At 46.5% G+C, this 18,375-nt stretch overlaps 6 protein-coding genes across 6 annotated transcripts; 3 read left to right on the forward strand and 3 right to left on the reverse strand.

Moving 5' to 3' along the window:
* Window positions 1–44: 44 nt before the first annotated feature.
* Window positions 45–1,005, forward strand: BGW36DRAFT_135409 (uncharacterized protein). Its single transcript, XM_046209394.1, has 2 exons — window positions 45–625; window positions 709–1,005. The coding sequence occupies exons 1-2, from the start codon at window positions 142–144 to the stop codon at window positions 897–899; spliced, it is 675 nt and encodes a 224-aa protein (XP_046074474.1). The 5' UTR covers window positions 45–141; the 3' UTR covers window positions 900–1,005.
* Window positions 1,006–1,500: 495 nt separating this feature from the next.
* On the reverse strand, window positions 1,501–3,754 carry BGW36DRAFT_357417 (putative mitochondrial carrier protein; the record flags this gene model as incomplete). The annotated part of the gene is made up of 4 exons (XM_046213872.1): window positions 1,501–2,048; window positions 2,101–2,263; window positions 2,315–3,508; window positions 3,575–3,754. The coding sequence occupies 4 exons, from the start codon at window positions 3,752–3,754 to the stop codon at window positions 1,501–1,503; spliced, it is 2,085 nt and encodes a 694-aa protein (XP_046074475.1).
* A 1,674-nt stretch (window positions 3,755–5,428) lies between these two features.
* On the reverse strand, window positions 5,429–6,900 carry BGW36DRAFT_374920 (putative DNA N-glycosylase). Its single transcript, XM_046215718.1, has 3 exons — window positions 6,735–6,900; window positions 5,892–6,682; window positions 5,429–5,830 (listed from the first exon to the last, which is right to left on the reverse strand). The coding sequence occupies exons 1-3, from the start codon at window positions 6,824–6,826 to the stop codon at window positions 5,472–5,474; spliced, it is 1,242 nt and encodes a 413-aa protein (XP_046074476.1). The 5' UTR covers window positions 6,827–6,900; the 3' UTR covers window positions 5,429–5,471.
* A 301-nt stretch (window positions 6,901–7,201) lies between these two features.
* BGW36DRAFT_425582 (splicing factor u2af large subunit) lies at window positions 7,202–9,187 on the forward strand (the record flags this gene model as incomplete). The annotated part of the gene is made up of 7 exons (XM_046220134.1): window positions 7,202–7,229; window positions 7,290–7,315; window positions 7,372–7,882; window positions 7,938–8,539; window positions 8,588–8,849; window positions 8,900–9,111; window positions 9,161–9,187. 7 exons carry the CDS (start codon window positions 7,202–7,204, stop codon window positions 9,185–9,187), a joined length of 1,668 nt encoding a protein of 555 aa, XP_046074477.1.
* A 4,390-nt stretch (window positions 9,188–13,577) lies between these two features.
* On the reverse strand, window positions 13,578–15,214 carry BGW36DRAFT_292218 (uncharacterized protein; the record flags this gene model as incomplete). The annotated part of the gene is made up of 3 exons (XM_046210898.1): window positions 13,578–14,938; window positions 14,998–15,081; window positions 15,142–15,214. The coding sequence occupies 3 exons, from the start codon at window positions 15,212–15,214 to the stop codon at window positions 13,578–13,580; spliced, it is 1,518 nt and encodes a 505-aa protein (XP_046074478.1).
* A 1,842-nt stretch (window positions 15,215–17,056) lies between these two features.
* Window positions 17,057–17,506, forward strand: BGW36DRAFT_135540 (uncharacterized protein). Its single transcript, XM_046209395.1, has one exon. It carries the CDS (start codon window positions 17,233–17,235, stop codon window positions 17,458–17,460), a length of 228 nt encoding a protein of 75 aa, XP_046074479.1. The 5' UTR covers window positions 17,057–17,232; the 3' UTR covers window positions 17,461–17,506.
* The last annotated feature ends 869 nt before the right edge of the window (window positions 17,507–18,375 follow it).

The raw sequence follows: 18,375 nt of genomic DNA on the forward strand, positions 1-18,375 counted from the left end.
GCAGGCCACTGCGCTAGTCGCTTTTTGGATCCTCACATCGGCCTCAGGCCGCCAGGTCTCCGCAGCAAAGCAGATAATTTGCCCAGTATCATAGATTGTTTTAACGCATGGTGATCCTACCACACCAAGCACCAGCTAGTTATGATGAATCCCCTCAGATCAGCCAGCCGACGCTCCGGCTATGCACTCTCGTCTCTTTCACCCTGGCGAACATCCTACAAGATCGGACTATCACACTCGCAAGCCCACGGACGATTTCGCTCTACCACTACTAGCACTGCCTCCGACGCACTACCCCGGATCGCCCAGACATCATTATGGACCTCAATAATCCCAAGATTCATCCGTGACCGCTTTAGAGCACCATCGAGTCCATCATCAACCAAATCGGCGTCACAGGAATGGAACCCAGCGACATTCTACATCGTGATATTCCTGCTCATCGGCTCTCAGGCTATTCAAATGCTGCTACTGCGGAAAGACTATGAGAACTACAATCGGAAAACGGATGCCAAGATACGGTTGCTGAATGAAGTTATTCAGAGGGTGAAGAATGGGGAGAATGTGGATGTTGAGAAATTGTTGGGGACGGGGGAGGAGTCGAAGGAGAGGGAGTGGGAAGAAGGTTAGTATGGGCTTATGTCTTGTTCGGGCTTGGTATTGAAATCCGATGCTGATATATTTCTGATGGTTGCGTAGTGCTTAAAGAGATTGAAGAGGAAGATTCTATCTGGCATCAAAAGGCTCGCAAAGATTCAGCGCCCGAGTCTGCCGGGAATACAAGTAAAGAGAACAAGTCTGTTGAGAATGTAAAAGAGCACAACAAAGGTCGCCCTCAAGAGCCAATTTTAAAAACAGGGGCTATGTCAAACATCGGTGGAAAGGGTCGCTTCTATTAGAAATCTTCATACCCTGAAGCAGCTTCGGCTTCGACTTTAAAATGTGATACCCATGCATGTCTCCATGTATATAGTTGTATAATCCTCTTGGTGAAAAGTTGTAAGAATATACATGTATATTTTCTCCGATCGACATCTGGAAGTTTCTAATAATCTCTATCCACCCTAACAGAAGCAATGCAGTATATTCATAGGGCATCGCAGCCACTCTATCCGAAGTTGAAACACCGTACTTTTTGTACAGCCCGACAGGAGGATCAAAGAAACCATGACTCTGAAGTCAAAGACAAAGCCGATCTATCTATGACAGCCAGGAAGAAGAAGTGCTCCAACACGCACCGCACAATCTATGTGCGAAGAAAAGCCCGCAACTAATACAGCATGCGCTCGCTAACAAAAAAGACTTTCAAGTCTGCCCATACTCAGAAAAAGAAACCCAATGCAAGAAAACCCAATAGATGAGTTCGTAAAAAGAGTAACGGGTGGAGAAGTACGAATTTACAATGACGGACCGCGGCGAGATACCATAATAAGAAAAATGTGCTTTTTGGTACCGTTACCGATTCCTCAAGAGAATCGTTTGGTGATAGTCAACCAGAGCCTACTGCTGAGACCGGCCGAATATTTTCGGGAGTGAGGTAGCATCAGGAATTCGGATGCGACCAAAGTTCTCATCCAAATCCAGTATCAATTTCAGGGCATTCCTTGATCGCAAGTATGGTAGCGGGGCGCTAGTCGAAGGCACGGACGAGGTTTCCACAGTTGAAAGAGATGGAGCCTCTTCTGCTGATCCGGGTAAAGGTAGCATGTTCTGAAGGACTTCATATGCAGCTAGTGTAAACCCGAACTGCGGTGACGAACGAAGAATACGGGCAGGGCCGCCTTTGAAGAAAGCCTTCAACCCTTCCTCCTTCCATATCGTTGAAGCACAGTGACGCAAAGATGTATACTTTGTTTCTCCTTTACGAGCTTCGACTTGCAGGCGAGTCTTGATCACGTCACATGGAGTTGTAAGGTAAGCAGCTGGCATACCGGCGATAGCGCCAGCTGTGAGCAGCTGTACGACGCCCAGTTTCTTTGAGGGCGATTCTCCGAAGAAGTCAGACTTCAAGTGTGCATAGGTCGGGAAGTAAATGGCAGAGAAAGGAACTGAAAATCACGAATTAGTTTTATTCCCAGATTAGGCTTCAATTCCACTTACCATCACGAAGAAGACAAGCACTAGCACCCTTATATAATCCCATGAGACCCAAGTTTCTGACAATCCACATCGCAGAACGTTTCGGGGTTCCCTCGACATTCTTAGCAAGCTCACCCTGGACTTGAAGCCGAATTTTAACGATTTCCAGGGGGTTGGTGAAAACCTTGATATAAGTTTAGTACAATTCCCGAGGTGCGAACACTACTCAACTTACAACTTGACAGGCACCAGCACTACCACCAGCAAAAACTTCCCAAGGCACTTTAATCTTACCAGTTTCCTTGTCGGTGGCATAGCCTCGGACAAAGTCATTAACAGTAAGTTTGATAGCTTTCTCGGGAGCGACCCCAATGAGTTGGGGCACAACACCGGAATACAACCCAAGGACACCTTCATTTCGAATCACCTTCTTGGCACAATCGAGAGAATTGTTGTATAGTCTCTCACCGGGGCGACCGCTTCGCTGATTTTGCATGCGTGTTTTGACCAAGTCAATAGGGTACACCATGAATGCTCCAAAGGCACCTGCAATGCTTCCGAGGGCAAAGTGGTGCGCGGATTCGAGGATATTATGCAGAATTGACGACGTCTTTTCGGCGACTTCTTGGACGGAACCATCAGCCAGTGTAGCCAAGGAGCGATCAGAGATATGCCACGAGGCGTCGATGACTTTAGCAAAGTCTTTGAGTGAAAGCCTTCCGCTAGGCGCATCCAAGCCTGCAAAGTGGAAAAGAATATCTGCTTCCATAGGTGTAAATTGTGAGAAACGAGTGATACGAGCAGACTCGTTAAGAAACTCGGTCCGAGTGATTTTCCCATCTGGGCTTTTCTTCGTAGCCTCACGAATGATCACGTCGATGATGTCCATCTCGCGAATAATATTTTGGAAGGCGCGGACATTGGCGTAGGAAATCTTGCTTCCGGTAGAAATGTTGCAGAGAGTAGGGAGATGTTCTAGCAAGTAATCCGATAGCTTGTGCTTCGAAGTCTCCAGAATAATTCGCTGGAAGTCTTCTGGGGCAATGTATCCATCGCCATCCTTGTCAAAGAGGTGGAATGCCTGGCGAATGCGCTCGCCTTGCAGACCTCGCAACATTTGGGCGAACTGTGGATATGTCATATCATGGCGAGACTTTTTCCTGCCAATGTACAGAGACGCCCATTCTGAGTTCCAATCAAACGGTATGCTCTCGTTGTCCTTATTCTGATCATATAGCTTCTTGAAGGTGTCGAACTTGACGGCGCCAGTTCCGTCTATGTCGAATAAGCGGAAGGCGATTTCGTATTCGGCATCGGGCTTAGCGAGCAAGTTCTCAAAAGCTGCCCAGTCTGTGAGATTGATTCGGCCGGTCTTTCGGCGATCGGCTACCTGGAAGAGGATTCCGTATTGATCGCGCCTAATTTTGTGCTATTCAATAGTGTTAGTATACGATGGCCATGCACGACATAGACAAATGCACGTTGCAACACTCACGTAGTCTTGGTTGCGTGGAGCAATTGCATTAACAAAATCCTCCTCTGTCATATACTGCTCTCCAGTTGTCTCGTCCTTTTGCGCAAACTGTACGAAATTGGCTTTTATCTGTTGCGACAACTGGAGCTCCTCCTCCTTGCCCACGAGCGTTGCTTTGACGGCCTCGGTGACCTTGGTCATCTTTGCTGGATATCGACGCCGTTCTCGAAAGACAGGTTATTTGCAGAACAAAGGATTGGGGATGCGCCTGTATGTACGTAATGGGCGATAATGATAATCTAATAAACGGCGAGCTGGGATAACAGGGCTGAAACTGTCCAGGTGGCAGATGGGGCTGGAAGTGAGCACACGAAGAGCAAAGCCTGGAGGGAAAGGAACAGAAAAACTACCCAGAATCGCCAGCGCAGGTCTGCACAAACAAAGGCAGTTCTGGGGATGCAGAAAAACGAATGCTCGTCAGCGGGAATACCTGGTGACGACGGAAGAGAAAGAATTATGCAATCGCGAAGAGTAGTTGTATTGGGTGACTACTATTTCCATGTAAAATGCTAGAATGCATGGGAAGTCTTTTTGCGGCGTGCGCGGTCCAGCCTGGCCAACCAGCGTCCGTTCGGGGAGGAGCCAGCCAGGGCCTTTTTTCCTTTTTGCCTTTGCCTGCCCGTTCCTTCCTTCGTTGCCTGCGTGCCTGGCGGGTTATCTTATATCATCATCTCATACAATTAACGCCGATTCTTATTCTATTTTCCACACAGCTTCTACTTATAGCTGGTTCTCCGTTTTACTACAGCTGCTCTACAGTAGGACTCTTGAGTATCTGCCTCTTCCCTGACTTTTGCTCCAGTCACACGACGTAAAAAATGGCCTGCAGTCGGAGGTCGGAGGGTGGCGACCCACATGGCTGATTGATCGATGAGTCCTGAGTCTGATGGCAATGCTGATAGCAAAACCACACCAAGCAGCCTTGTGCGACAGAGCAGCATCCCGGGGAGATGTACTATCGACCTGTCCTCTACCGGCTCCTAGCTACGCACTCACATGGCACTCTGCCTGTCGTGTAATCTGCAACATCGCTCCCAGGGGTTTGGGCGACATGGACAAGGATATAACGATCTACCGGTGTCGAATCTCTCACATGACAGACCACCAGCACCGCTATCGTCGAGAAAGGACAAGCCGCACGGTTAAAAAAGATCGTCCTGCAGATTCTACCCGAATTCTGCCGACCTACTGAGCTCCCTTCGCCTTGCCCATCCCCACCGTGGCTGCCCGGGTCAATCCGGTGTGGAGCTGAGAATGCGGGTCGAAAGTTGGAGAACAAAAGCACTTTTCTGACTCAGGCTCTCGGAGTACGGAGTAACCCTGCTGTTGGCAATAGCATTATCGATTTTCTCTGGCCAAGTCGACTGCAGCAAGTACAGCTAGTGATTGTAATGGCTTACGGGATACTCGGGTTCTAGTGGTATGTTCAAGATCAAAAGTCGCCCTGAGCGGTCTGATTGATGAGGCATTTATGTTTAATTCGGCGGACAAGACCAATCGCAACGAAGTTTGGATCGTGGCGTTCTGCATCTGCGTAAAACTCAGAATAGGAGAAAAGGAGGGAAAAAAAGGAATTATGCAGATTGACCTGAGCAATGTGCAAGAAATAATACTCTCCGATGGAGAGCCCCTCACCGAGTTGTTCTTTTTGTCCAACTTAGCCCTTCCCCGCACTACCCCAATTAACTTAGCTACATACAACTTGGCTATAACGACTTGACTACACAACATGCTATACCAATATGGATCAAACAATCGAGTGTATATCTTGTTCTTGCTGCCATTATATTGTTATTAGAGAATTATCACAAATTGTGTTGCATTATAATTAAATATATGTACGTAGCTTGGTATATTCTCATCCGCGTCGTCTTTTCGATCTACGAGTGACGGTAGTTTCAGCAGCCTGAACAATAACTTCCTCCTTTTTAATATCCTTGTCCACGTCCTCATCCCGCGGCCGTTTCGCAGTGACCGTAGACACCACTCTAGTTTCCACCGGCGTGGCATCTTCCTGCTTAACCTTAACGTCAACTTTCGAGCTCAGCCTCTCCGAGAAACTTCGCAAGTCGGCCGTGAACAAAACACTATGCGCCCATCCAGCTTCCTTGCCCCAGAGCCTGCGAAAATGGTTCCCAATAGCATCATATGTCGCCTTTGTCAATGACTTATTTCCACTTTTTCCGAATTTGTAGTCTCGTTGTGCAATCTGCCAGACTGGAATGACCATGTTAATTAGACCAGGAATAACAGGAAAGAATGATAGTTGAAAACTTACCATGTGTATCGACCGGCACTGCTTCTCCCCAACCAAGCCCCATCAAACAAACGCAATCCGCAACCTTTGGCCCAACGCCTTGTAATTCCAGAAGCTTTTCGTGAGCATTACGATACCCATATCTTCCCTCCGGTTTCATTTCACTTCCAGAAACAGCTTCAACACCCAATACCGGACTTTCTGGGTTCCGTAGCGAGTCTAACCACCCCTTTTCCCTCTCCTTCGCCACCATAACTGCTGTCTGGTATATATACTTGGCTCGATATCCAAACCCCAAATTTCTCAGGCTAGACTCGACACCATCACCCGTCAATGCCTCTGGATTCGGAAAATCGTGGTACGGACGACCGTCAATTGTCCCAACCAGATCCCCATAATTCGTACACAGCTTATTAACCATTTGCGAGATCCGAGCGATATTGTTATTGCTACTGCATATGAACGAAACTAAGGCCTCCCATGCATCCTGATGCAAAATGCGTATGCCCGTGAAATTAGGTGCTTTCTTCTTGAAATTCGGGTCGGAATCGGACCATTGCGAGTATAGCTCTGTCAGGTTGGAGGCTAGATTGAGGTAATGCGTAATGATTGCCAGGGTATCATCGGACGCCGAATCTCCATTTGTAAGGATCGGTTTGTGGTCTGCGTACGATGAAGGGGTCGATGACTGCGGTGTTGGGAATCCAGGGATATAGGATCTGTAATACAGGTGCGACGGGTCCTGCTTGAGGGAGATGATGCGTCCACGGAGAACGCAGCGCCATTCGTCATTTTCTGGCAATTGCTGCCATCTGAATTAAAGCTTGAGAAGGCGTTCTGCATAGAGATGGGTTTATTGTGTACCTGAATGATTGGCCGCATCGCAATGTCGTGTTGATGCACAGTTCGCTCAGACCGACAGGCAGTTTGCGCCATTCGGAAAAACCGAGAGACATATTGAAAGTAAAGAGCGTCAATGTCCAAGATTCACCCCATAGCGAATGCAAGTGAGTTTTCTAGCCACGAGCAGAAGACGTATTGAGGAGGCGAAGTACGCAATTGCAAAGCGGTACTGAGCCAGTATAAGCGCGCGCTTAATATTCCCGCGATAGGCGCCGGGAGGCGGGAAGACGTTCTTTGAAGCTCGTCCTGTCGTTTGCGCCGACAAAAGATTTCTGGAGCAACACTTGATTCCTCCACGCTCTGTGCTCACTCTGACGGTCAATTATCGGAGATTTCTAATCTCACCTATTGAGTAGCATTACTTGCGTGGGTTTTATTTTCATCTGTCAAGGATTTTCTTACCTGGAACCTGTGAAGCTGAAGCAACAATGAACGGAGACGCATACTCTGCCAGAGGTGAGCCACCCAAGTACCAACCGATCAAAATGACATTTGTGCTAACTCCTACTGTTTCAGAGCCTGGGCGCTCTAGGGATTTCTATGTATGGCTATTCTATTGTGCTTTTGTACGAGCTTGCTGATTTGTTCCTATCAATAGAGAGACGAACGGAGGGAGCGCGGAGATCGTGGTGATCGGGGTGATCGGGGTGATCGAGATAGAGGAGAAAGAAGACGCTCAAGATCTCCACACTACGGTTCTGGTCGGGGCTCGCGACGCGAACATGAAGCAGACTCGTATTCCTCGAGTCGCGATTACAGGGCTAGAGAGCGCGAGGATCGCTACACGAACCGTAGAGACGAGCGAGAATGGGATCGCGATCGAGGAGATCGCCGTCGCCGAGACATTGATGACCGTCCTGCACGTCGAGAACGTGGCGACAGGGGTGATCTATTCGAGGAACGTCCACGTCGTCGGGAACGTGAGCGCGAGCGTGAGGGTGGCCGGGAGAAGGAGCGGCGACGAAGCAACTCACCTCCTCGAAAGAGGGAGCCAACTCCAGACCTAACGGATATTCAGTCCGTTTTGACACGAAAACGTCGTTTGACTCAGTGGGATATCAAGCCGCCTGGATATGATAACGTTACAGCTGAGCAGGCCAAGCTATCTGGTAAGTGCACGGCCATTATTCTATCAAATATATCTTGATACTTATCGTCTGCAAGGCATGTTTCCTCTTCCAGGTGCTCCTCGTCAACAAGCTGTCGATCCTTCACGTCTACAAGCGTTCATGAACCAGCCAGGATCAGCCGATAATGCGGCACTCAACCCTTCGAATTCCAGACAAGCTAAACGTTTATTTGCTTACAACTTCCCGGATACAGTGACCGAAGATAGCTTTGTTTCGTTTTTCAACCTCCAATTGAACGGTCTGAACATTATAACGGGAATTGACCCTTGTATATCTGCTCAAATAGCAAAGGATCGTTCATTTGCACTTTTAGAATTCAAGACACCAAACGATGCCACCGTCGCCCTGGCTTTTGATGGAACAACAATGGAAGAACACGAAGCCATGGACACTACCAATGGGGGCGTGAAAGGCCTCGAACTGCGCCGACCTAAGGACTATATCGTTCCTCCTTCTGAAGAGCAACAATATCAAGAGGGCGTGATTGCTAATGAGGTGCCTGACTCGGCAAACAAGATATGCGTGACAAATATTCCGACATACATTCCCGAAGAACCAGTCACGATGTTACTGAAGTCATTTGGGGAACTCAAAGCTTTTGTGCTTGTCAAAGACAGCGGAACAGAAGAATCCCGGGTAAGTTCATTCAGATATGCGATTCGAGATGGTGCTAATTCTCATTAGGGTATTGCCTTCTGCGAATACATTGATCCCGCGGCAACTACAATAGCAGTTGAGGGTTTGAACGGCATGGAGCTTGGTGACAAACATCTCAAGGTAACTCGGGCCAGTGTTGGGTCCACACAGGCATCTGGTCTTGACATGGGAGTCAACGCCATGTCCATGTTTGCAAAGACAACTTCTTCAGATCTCGAGACCAGCCGTATTCTACAGTTGCTGAACATGGTGACACCTGAGGAACTTATGAACATTGATGATTACGAAGGTACGTAGTCCACTTTTCAAGAATAGCCTTGTGCTGATAATGTTTCGTAGAAATCTGCGAAGACGTGCAAGAAGAATGTTCCAAGTATGGTCAAGTTCTTGATCTAAAAATTCCCCGACCTACTGGTGGGAGCCGACAGTCTGCTGGTGTTGGTAAGATCTTCGTCAAGTTCGACAATGTCGAATCTGCGACTCGGGCGTTGCAAGCCCTTGCTGGACGCAAATTCTCCGACCGCACTGTTGTGACGACTTATTTCTCAGAGGTGAGTTCTTGTTGTTCCATCAAAAGCTTAGCTACTTACTCTACAACAGGAAAGTTTCGAAGTGGATGCATGGTGAGCCAAGGCACCTTTCCCACAACATTGTATCCGATTCCGTCTCTCTTTTTCCCCATCAATTCGGCATCAATATGACGCCAGTGGCAGTACGCAGGAAGCATGTCTTGCCTTCCGTATCTCAAAAATGTTCTCGGTATTGGCCGAAAATATGAAGCTCTTGTGGACATTTAGCACTGTCTTTGTATCATTTGAACGGGAGGTCTCTGGCCCAGCACTTGATTTTTCCATCACATTTCTTTACCATTTCTGTTGCTGGTATGATTGACGGGCAGTTTTTTTTGCTTTTCTTTCGTATTTGTATGTCTCAAAAATATTCGTCCGATCAGATTCGCGGGGGTGAGCAATCGTGGTTGATGCATGTACTATAGTTCATTTATCTTGTGAACTTAATGACACTAGCAAATTTGATCAATTTCTTTGGATCAAAAATACGGATTCTGAATAGTTGGATACACATTTATCTCATTTACCCGTGTACAGAGCCGACACATGCCCGTCAAAGTACCATTAATATAGTCAACACCAATAATAATTGACAAAAGTAAACCGACACAACATTGCTGTTGATGTAAACGTCCCATCATCCAAAACATGGCTAGGTCTACTAACTACGCAGAACTTGTCAGTTTGACCATCTCGCAGCGGTACCAAGTACCAAGTACACTCGATTAACCATCAACTTTTCTAGCACCAAATCAACCACACACATCCTATTGAATCTGTTCTTCCAAGATCCACCATGCACAGTACATATCAATTGATTGATACGTGTACATGGCCATACAAATAAAATTATTGTATCGTATATGTTTTACATCCAAAGACGCCCATCCCACTACAAAATCCAACAGTCCATCAAATAGCACCTCTCGCCTAATTACCTAGCCACATACGTGACATAGGAAGCTAAGCTCCTTCTGTCCGGGGAACCCCATATTCCGTGTTTTATACTCCGTGTTTTCGCTTATGTACTCCGCATATCCTAACCCTTGTTTTGCCGAATATGCTCATGATAGTGTTATTATTGTCTTGTGATTATTATGCGGGGAAACTATTGATAGTCGGATGAACTAAGTTATGCTAAGCTGAATATTTGAGTTTGATTGATCCTCGGAATGTGAGATTGTCACATGGAACCTCGGCCGCCAAATATGGATAATCGAAGGAAAAAAAGAAACGAGGACCAATTTTTTGATAATAATCCAATCAAACGTCTTATACATTTAATGTTCCCGGGGATAGAACCATTGACAAGTTGCTTTTTTCCCTGCACAATAGTATTGATTAATCGATTCACCGATTGGGATAGAGTTAGGGTTTGATGGTTCGGGAGATGTCATCTCTAGCCGTGACGATCAATTCACTTACTTCCTACTTGAGTATCAATATCTACTCGAATCTGGTGTAGAATTGATGAATCGAAGCACCCTACCTGTATGCAATCCGAAACACGGGCAAAAACCACGACTCCAAATGCCAGTTTGTTGCTTTGCATGATCCATGGCAACATGCGTATCCAGGGATCCACCGATTCGAATAATGAAATCATGCAAACGATCAATTTTCTACATCAAATATCGAACCTAATGACGACAAATCTTTCCTTAGTAAACGAGGCATTGGTTTTCATTACGTTTATCATGGCTGTCAAATACCGATTCAATTCCATGGGCTGAACGTCGCGAGGCTGGTTGGTGAGAACATGATAATGTCGATCAGAGACAAACCATAACAATTAATTATTAATAACGCGGAGAAAAGGCATTATAATAACAATAATAATAATAACAGCCATCACCGGTAGTCTCGAAAAGGAAAACGATATCCCATTCATCGGCCTTCCTGGGATTAATCTGGGACAGGGATGGCGGAATCTGCCGCAATAGCAATAATCTCCATCACCCCCTGAGTTGCTAAGCATGAATTTCTGACCACACTAACCATCACTCTTCAATATTATTCTCTGCAGTATTCTTCGCGTGGCAATTCCCTTTCCGGTAGCGTGCACAAGACACATGCCGAGTGCACAACTGCATATGAATATTATTTCAATCCATGCCTAACTAGTTGTACAATGTGGATTCCCAGATCGGCAGTATATCGATCCTTCAAGATTCTGAGTGAAGGCGAGCCACAAGGGCGAATTTTTCGAGGACTTCTTTTTTGGGGCTAGTCTTATACGAGTAGTGCGTCATTTAGAAGAAGCCGAGACGCTGGTCTTCTCCATGGTACTGCTCCATGCCATGAGACTTGGCCCGATAGACTTCATGTAACAATTAACTGGCTTAGCTATACAGTAGACTCACTAGGCTGAGGTGCTACTTGCTACTGCCATGGAGATGGTTTATTGCTGTACAACGGTACAATACTATGTATTACATGAGGTGTAAGTTACTAGGTTTGAGCTACCATGAAAAATAACATACGCCAAACCCAACCAAGGAGGAAAGCCGTTTTTAGAGGCGCCAAGTCAAGCCCCGCTGCACTAATGCAGGTGGTATGTGTGACGTCTTCCCCAAGACGGCTAGACTCAGATGTCTCACCCGTTTCTACATAGTAATTTATTATTATTAATTACAGGCAGCGAGCTAACAGCCCGGCTTCACTTTCGCTAAAATTGATTGATATTATTAACCTGCAGTTCTTTGATGATCCTTCTCTACGCGAACATGTTCCTCCGTTGGTGAATGAGAGTTCCCCGGAGTTAGTTATCCAATTCACAACAGAAGACTGCCTGTTATGTTCAATTGAAAATTTCATCGGTTAGAGAACTTGTTTACGTACATACAAGTCGACTTAAAGTTACAACCACCAGTTGACCGGTCACCCTGTTAGGTAGGGTGATGCATAAGATACACAGGAAAGAAAGCACTGTGACAATGGAACTCGAAAGCAACACGCCCACGTTTCAAGATATCTCCGTTGCCGGCGCAGGTACCCATGGGCAGAGTTACATTGACGACAGTTCTACGGCACGTTCCAGAATTCCAGAAGAACCCAGACTGCAACCCAGACCACATACTAATTAATAGATAAGATAAGTACGCACTGTACACCGGCCCTGCCTTCTTTTAAGACGCCATGTCCATAGCCTCTCTTACTAGACTTGCGGGTCTACCGGAAACAAACGCGCTCGAGCCTTGTCTCGCAACGCGCCGTACTTTTGTACCGAGTATTCATCTACCAAGTCCTACTACCGTCAAGGCGAGTTCTACCTACTAAGAAGCGCAAGCAATGCGGGCAACCCAGATAAGGATTGATCCCACAAACACGGCATTTGTCTGGGAAGCTTTGCGCTACGATTAACGCTATTTCGTGGCGTGGCTGGTTCGTGCCTTCAAAGGTTTTGAGTTTCAATTCGAACATGGTGCAAAGCTAATGTTTCAAAATTCGTCAGTGGCAGGCGAATTACGTAGCTATGTACAGAATATATGGAACGCTTATTTTTTTTTAATGGCAACGATTTCTCTGTAGGAGTTGTGTCACGCTTGTTCTGAATTGGTCTCGATGTATACATATTCATCCCAAGTTAGAATCCCAGTACGTACTAGTATATATGCATGTCGTGGTCATGTACTCCAGCTCTTCTTGAAATGTCAATAATCCAATTTACACTAGAGTTGCAATCGCGCTTGACGCTGATCATAAAGCAGAACTAAGAAAATTACGTTCTATAACAAAATTTATCCATGCGCTGAAACTCCAATGTTTGGGGACTGATGCACCGGAATGACTTTGTTATCGGAATCTGACCGTCCCATCTTTGATAGAAGCTCGAGAATCCCCTTACTCGGTTTGGTAATAAGAGGTCGGACGTACTATGACATTTTGCGCCATTATTGGGTCTCCATGTGGAAACCGAATGAACGATCTTGGGCATAAAGAATATTCGGCACCAGCGAAAATTTAAGAGGGTGGCAATCTCAGGGGTTGAAGGCCCCACCAGCTTTGCATTGACAATGTCCCAAAAGTTGACACCGAAATATAATAATCTTGAGAGGCAAAGAAAAATAATAAGTGTCTGTGCGACCAAAGTATCAATTTTATACATTGGTAACGAGTGATTATCCTAATATTGGGATATTCCACTAGTAGAGAATCCGGCGACCGACGCCTTTTCCTTCCTAATTCACCCAAGCTTCAAAGCTTCTATAATGATCAATCATAATAGACAAACAACATGCTAGAAAAAGTACGATCTCCGACCTTTTTTTATCCTCAATACAGCGTTAATATATAGCTTCGCCTGTAAGGCTATAAAATACAGTGAGAGATCATACTTCATAACAAACTCCCGCCGACACCATGCTAGAATGTAAGCTGTGAATGGAAAAGCATATTAGACATTTTCAAGGATAGTGCTAAAAGAAAAAAGAAGAATCATGGCATGATTAGCGTCCGTTTACGTAGGTATGGTGACTCATTTGAGAATTGGATCGCGAATTGGATCGCGCAAAGCTTGAAGTCACATCCCACCCGTACGAGTTGGCGCCATTGTTTTGTGATGAGCTGGGAGGTCGCGGCGATGAAAAGCTCATCGTCGGTCTTGTATATGAGGCATCCATCCCATAGTCGACTTCTTTCGGCAAGTTGCTGCCGTAAACAACAGGACTTGGTGTTCGCACCTCGACGAAAGGCTCAGGAGACTTGGCGTGCTGACGTGGGTCGAGCATTTCGTAGTCGTGAGTGACTGTAGGACGAGGACGAGACCGTGCATCGACTGAGACAAACTCAACACGCTCGATAAAGCGGCTCCTATACAGGGAGATCCAACCTTCCACCATGGACCAACGAACCGTGAAGACGATGTTCCAAAGGTTAGCAACGGCGAGCAGTACCACCATGGCAACCAATTTAGCTTCCGCAATTCCGACTAACTGGGCTTCGCTGGTGCACTCCTTGGGATTCTTCTTTTCCAGCAGGCAGAATAGCCACGGTTCTGCATTCACACGATTTGCCTCGGTCAGCGCTAATGAATTGTTAAGTTGAACAAAGACAACAAAGAAGTAAATGACATTGGCGAGAATGGTCATGACCAAAGCCATTGATCTCCACTGCAATTTAATCACTCGGTGTATACGTTTGTATGCCTGGCGAGCAGTCATAGTGCGCACGCTACCCTGGTACGAAGGCAAGCCAGAGTTGTTTGTGCTCGTGGGATCGGGGTCGAAAAGGGATCGAATGTAGATGTGGATACAGTACCCCATTGTTATAAATTGAATCAGGAGCGCTAGCCCCGAGAATACCATGATTGGAATCCAGTAATCGCCCATGCTGTTCGGACTGTTGATATGACAAACCCCTCCAAATCGGTAAGATACCCCGGTGTAGTGCAGCATCAAGGCGGTAATGAGGACTGGAACGCCGATTCCAGTAGTAGCGGAACACCACATGAATACTGGCCCGATGATGACTTCCCAGCACACCTGTAGATGAAGAGCGATGGTGCGGAGGAGACTCCAGGTTACAACGGCAATGCCGCCAAATAGTAGAACAGCTCCGCTGAAGGCACAAGAAATGTCTGTATACATGTCGTTCGGCGTGATTTCGTCATGGCATTGTTGAGGTTTTGTGCCCAAAGGAATGATAAAGGCTACCTGCAAACAGATGATTGCCAAAGTAAAACAGACGGTGATGTATTGACGGTTGGTGTACTTTACTGGGACTACCAAGTAAGTGAGAAGGAGCCATGCTTGGAATGGCAACAGCGCAACAGCAAGCCAGCCAGCTGCGTTGGTCTTCGAGGTCACATCTAAAGTACATTAGCTTATTAAAGAAAGAAACTCGCGCGCCTCAGCAAAAGTTCCTTACTGTCAGGATACCTCCAGTCTTGCAATGGACATGGTAAGCAGCATGAAACCCCTCCAACCGACTGACAAAACCGTCCACCGATATCTAGGTACAGGGGTCAGGATACACAGCACTTCCAAGTGAGATTCGTTGAATATCTCTTACATCCTGTGGCGTTGGAGAAAAGACTCTCCTGTAAGAATGGCGACGGACAGAGTCCGTTTTTTGACGAGGTCATCTTCAGTCCGGTTTTCGGTTTCCGACGTATACAATCACAATCCGATGTCAACGAGAGAGGCAGTCCTCATATTCAGTGACTTTTGGGCGTCAATATGGCGAGGAGCTGTCGGGGGGGCGCGATCCTGCGCAAACACGCCGGGCTTGAACGACAACTGCTCAGTGTAGGTGACCTCCCTTTGCGCGGGGAAATGACTAGCTTGGACAAAAGGGCAGCAGGGTCCGGTGATATAACTAAGAATGGCTGAGCGGACTAAGAAGTGGATGGCCCATGGCCATGGCAGCTTCTGAGGTCGGGATCCACCGGCGGCTGTTCTACATAGGGGAGTCGAGGATGTGTATGGAAGACTCCGTACGGGGCGTGAACGGGCTTGGGAAAAGGAACCGCGGAACATCATGGCATTCGACCAGCTAGTAAGAGGTGCTCCATCCGAAGTCGGCGTATGGTTGGCTGTGCTTCAACTATCGCGGAAACTTGTGGCACTTTGTTCTGAGGGGGGCCCCTGTGAAATTATGTTCTGGGCTGTGGACGACCCGCCTCGCGAAGCACTAGCTTGCACCACTGGATGACCGAAGGCGGGGGGTACACGGTTGTGGAAGAAGTGCGGGAGAGGCTGGCCGGTCTGCTGGGCTTAGGGCAAGACCCGCAGCCAATAAAGCGCCGGCCCACCGCCCACCAGCATGGGCCAGGGGTAAGCTGTATCGTACGAAACGCGCAACTGTAATTTACGGTCTGTTACATAGGTGATACACTCAGCCCACGAACCGCGCCATTACAGCCAATAAAAGTCGTGTATCTCCAGATCGCCTCTTCTATTTTACATCGGAATATTTAATTTCCGTTGCTTGAATCTCCTCGAATTACTCCTCCGACATTCAGACATAAGGTTGTTACTGTCCTCATCAAAGTAGTCTTCCATAGCCCTCCTGAGCAATTGGTTTCTACAAGTCCATCTCGGCAATCGTCCAGCCGACTACCTTGCGTAATCCCAGTTAGGAACGGCCAGGGCCCAACTGAAGCCAACATTTCCCTCAGCTGGGCTGAGGCTGCTCTTATTGGTGCTCCGGCTAGCCAATCAACCCAGACTTAGAGGCATCGCACATTATGCGTTTTTATCACCTCCAACTATTAATGAGTCGTGGGAATGCAATTAGCGAATTCAACGGTTTGCAGCAAGACGCATGATATGTGTGCATAACCAAACGCCCTTCAACAATCCGTCTCCCTCGTAGCGATGATTATTATGATACAGTCTAACCCACTAGCTGAGGGAAGTTTCCGAGTCTCTAACCCCGACACTCGTCGAAAGCAGGGAATCCTTTCCTAAATTGATTTCGAGCGCAACAAAGCTGTTTGGGCTACGCTCGTAGCCATACGTACTATGGGCTAGGCACTGGTAGGGGTGGTTATCCTTAGGGTCCACTCAGATTGCGAACAACAGTAAAAGGGGAGTGTCATTGGTTTGATGCGGCTTTCATGTCAGACTCCGGAATAATTGTTGCAATTAGTTGACTCGGCAAGGAAAACAAAGGCCGGTCTGCAGCCAATATTCTGGGAGTTTGCCATTGACTATAACTGAAATGGAAATGGTTATAATGGAGTCGAGACTCGGGACTATATTACTAAGGCTTGGAGGCTGCGCCAATTTTGTTATGCAGGGGTACATGTATTGACTTCATGCAGGCAGGTGCACAAAAGACGGCAGCCAGCTGTTAGCAACCTAATAGAAAAAATATTCTTCTTTTTTGTGTAGTAGTGTCCCTCTGCGCCACCGTTCAAATATAGTTTCTGACTCGTTTAGTATAAAACAAGCAGAACACCGTTGCAACGTATGATGATAAGCCCCAAGCCTAAATTATATAAGCTCGATACCAGTTGACGTTGAAACAGCTGATTGCGACACCATGTGTTTGGCAGGTGTGGGGTGTTTCGGGTAGGCTTCATCATTGTGAGACCATCAAATATTCAGTTAGAAATTAACAGTTGCATTCCAATCCAGTCCATGATCCGGTATTGTTATGTGGTTGAATGATTGGACGCGTCCTCTTCGTACAAAGCGTGGGTTAGGGCTAGGATTTTTAAAATTCGCCGCGGTTGCGTTTCCCACTAGCGAGGATCCTTGGCCTATTAATTGCACTCCTACTATTAGTCAATACCTACTACGTATTGGATTGCATTGCGTTGTTCCTGAATCAGAGCATAATCGAATTCCAAAGATTTGGATGACTCGATGTCTGAAAGTTTGATGCTAAATCTATTAATAAATATTTCACATACAAGGAAAATCCGCATTAACACGAATGAATACTTGCGTGTGGCAGATACAAATCAAAGACGCTATGGCAAACCCGACAAAAACAACCCTAATACTGTTGGCAAGGGCTGCAATATGATTGCTACGGCTAAAGAACATACGGTTAGATTTTTTAGCATGTAATACGCGTAATAGGTGGTAAAGGTGTAAGAGGTGCAAAAGGTGTAAAACGCATCGATTGACTCACTCTGCATGCTGGATTTCTACCACTCCACTTATCCGTACCAGAGACCATCCGAATAAGTAACATAATGTAAGGGGCACGATGCTCAAGGTCAAAATAAGTCTTTAAAATGGACAGAAAAGCAAAGAAGTTTCCGATGTGATTGAAACCTAAGATAGTGTCAAGAGGGAAAAAAGAACATCAAAGTATTCTTGTTGATAATCAGTTACTAGGAAGGAATGACTATTTTGACGGAAAGTCCGTTTATGGTATGATGCGAGATAGATAGTTGAGTTAGTAATGAAGTGAGTGATGCCACGATATTGAGGGAAGTTAATATTGCAATTCTACTTTTATGACTGTCTGCATAATTCGTATATGACAAGACTCGCTTCTTATTGCGCGATACATCACAATTCCTTTTCTGTCAATGACAGTCATGGCCTCTCATTTGCCCATCCTTAACATCAATGGGGCGGGGATGGTCAAGTTGACGAGCCGTCTGGCAAGAGGTAAAGAGTCTGGTTCTCTGACTGTTGATGGCACAGCCCAGCCCATTGATAACACACTTCTATAGGTTAACTGGTCTAAGTAGGATGGGTAATTCTATATACAGTCAACCCTATCTAAAAGTAACCCCTGGTTATGGACAACTGAACACCGTGCCAAAATTGATTTACCATA

The sequence above is a fragment of the Talaromyces proteolyticus genome, assembly GCF_021365285.1.
Source record: "Talaromyces proteolyticus strain PMI_201 chromosome Unknown BGW36scaffold_4, whole genome shotgun sequence".
Classification (NCBI taxonomy): Eukaryota; Fungi; Ascomycota; class Eurotiomycetes; order Eurotiales; family Trichocomaceae; genus Talaromyces; species Talaromyces proteolyticus.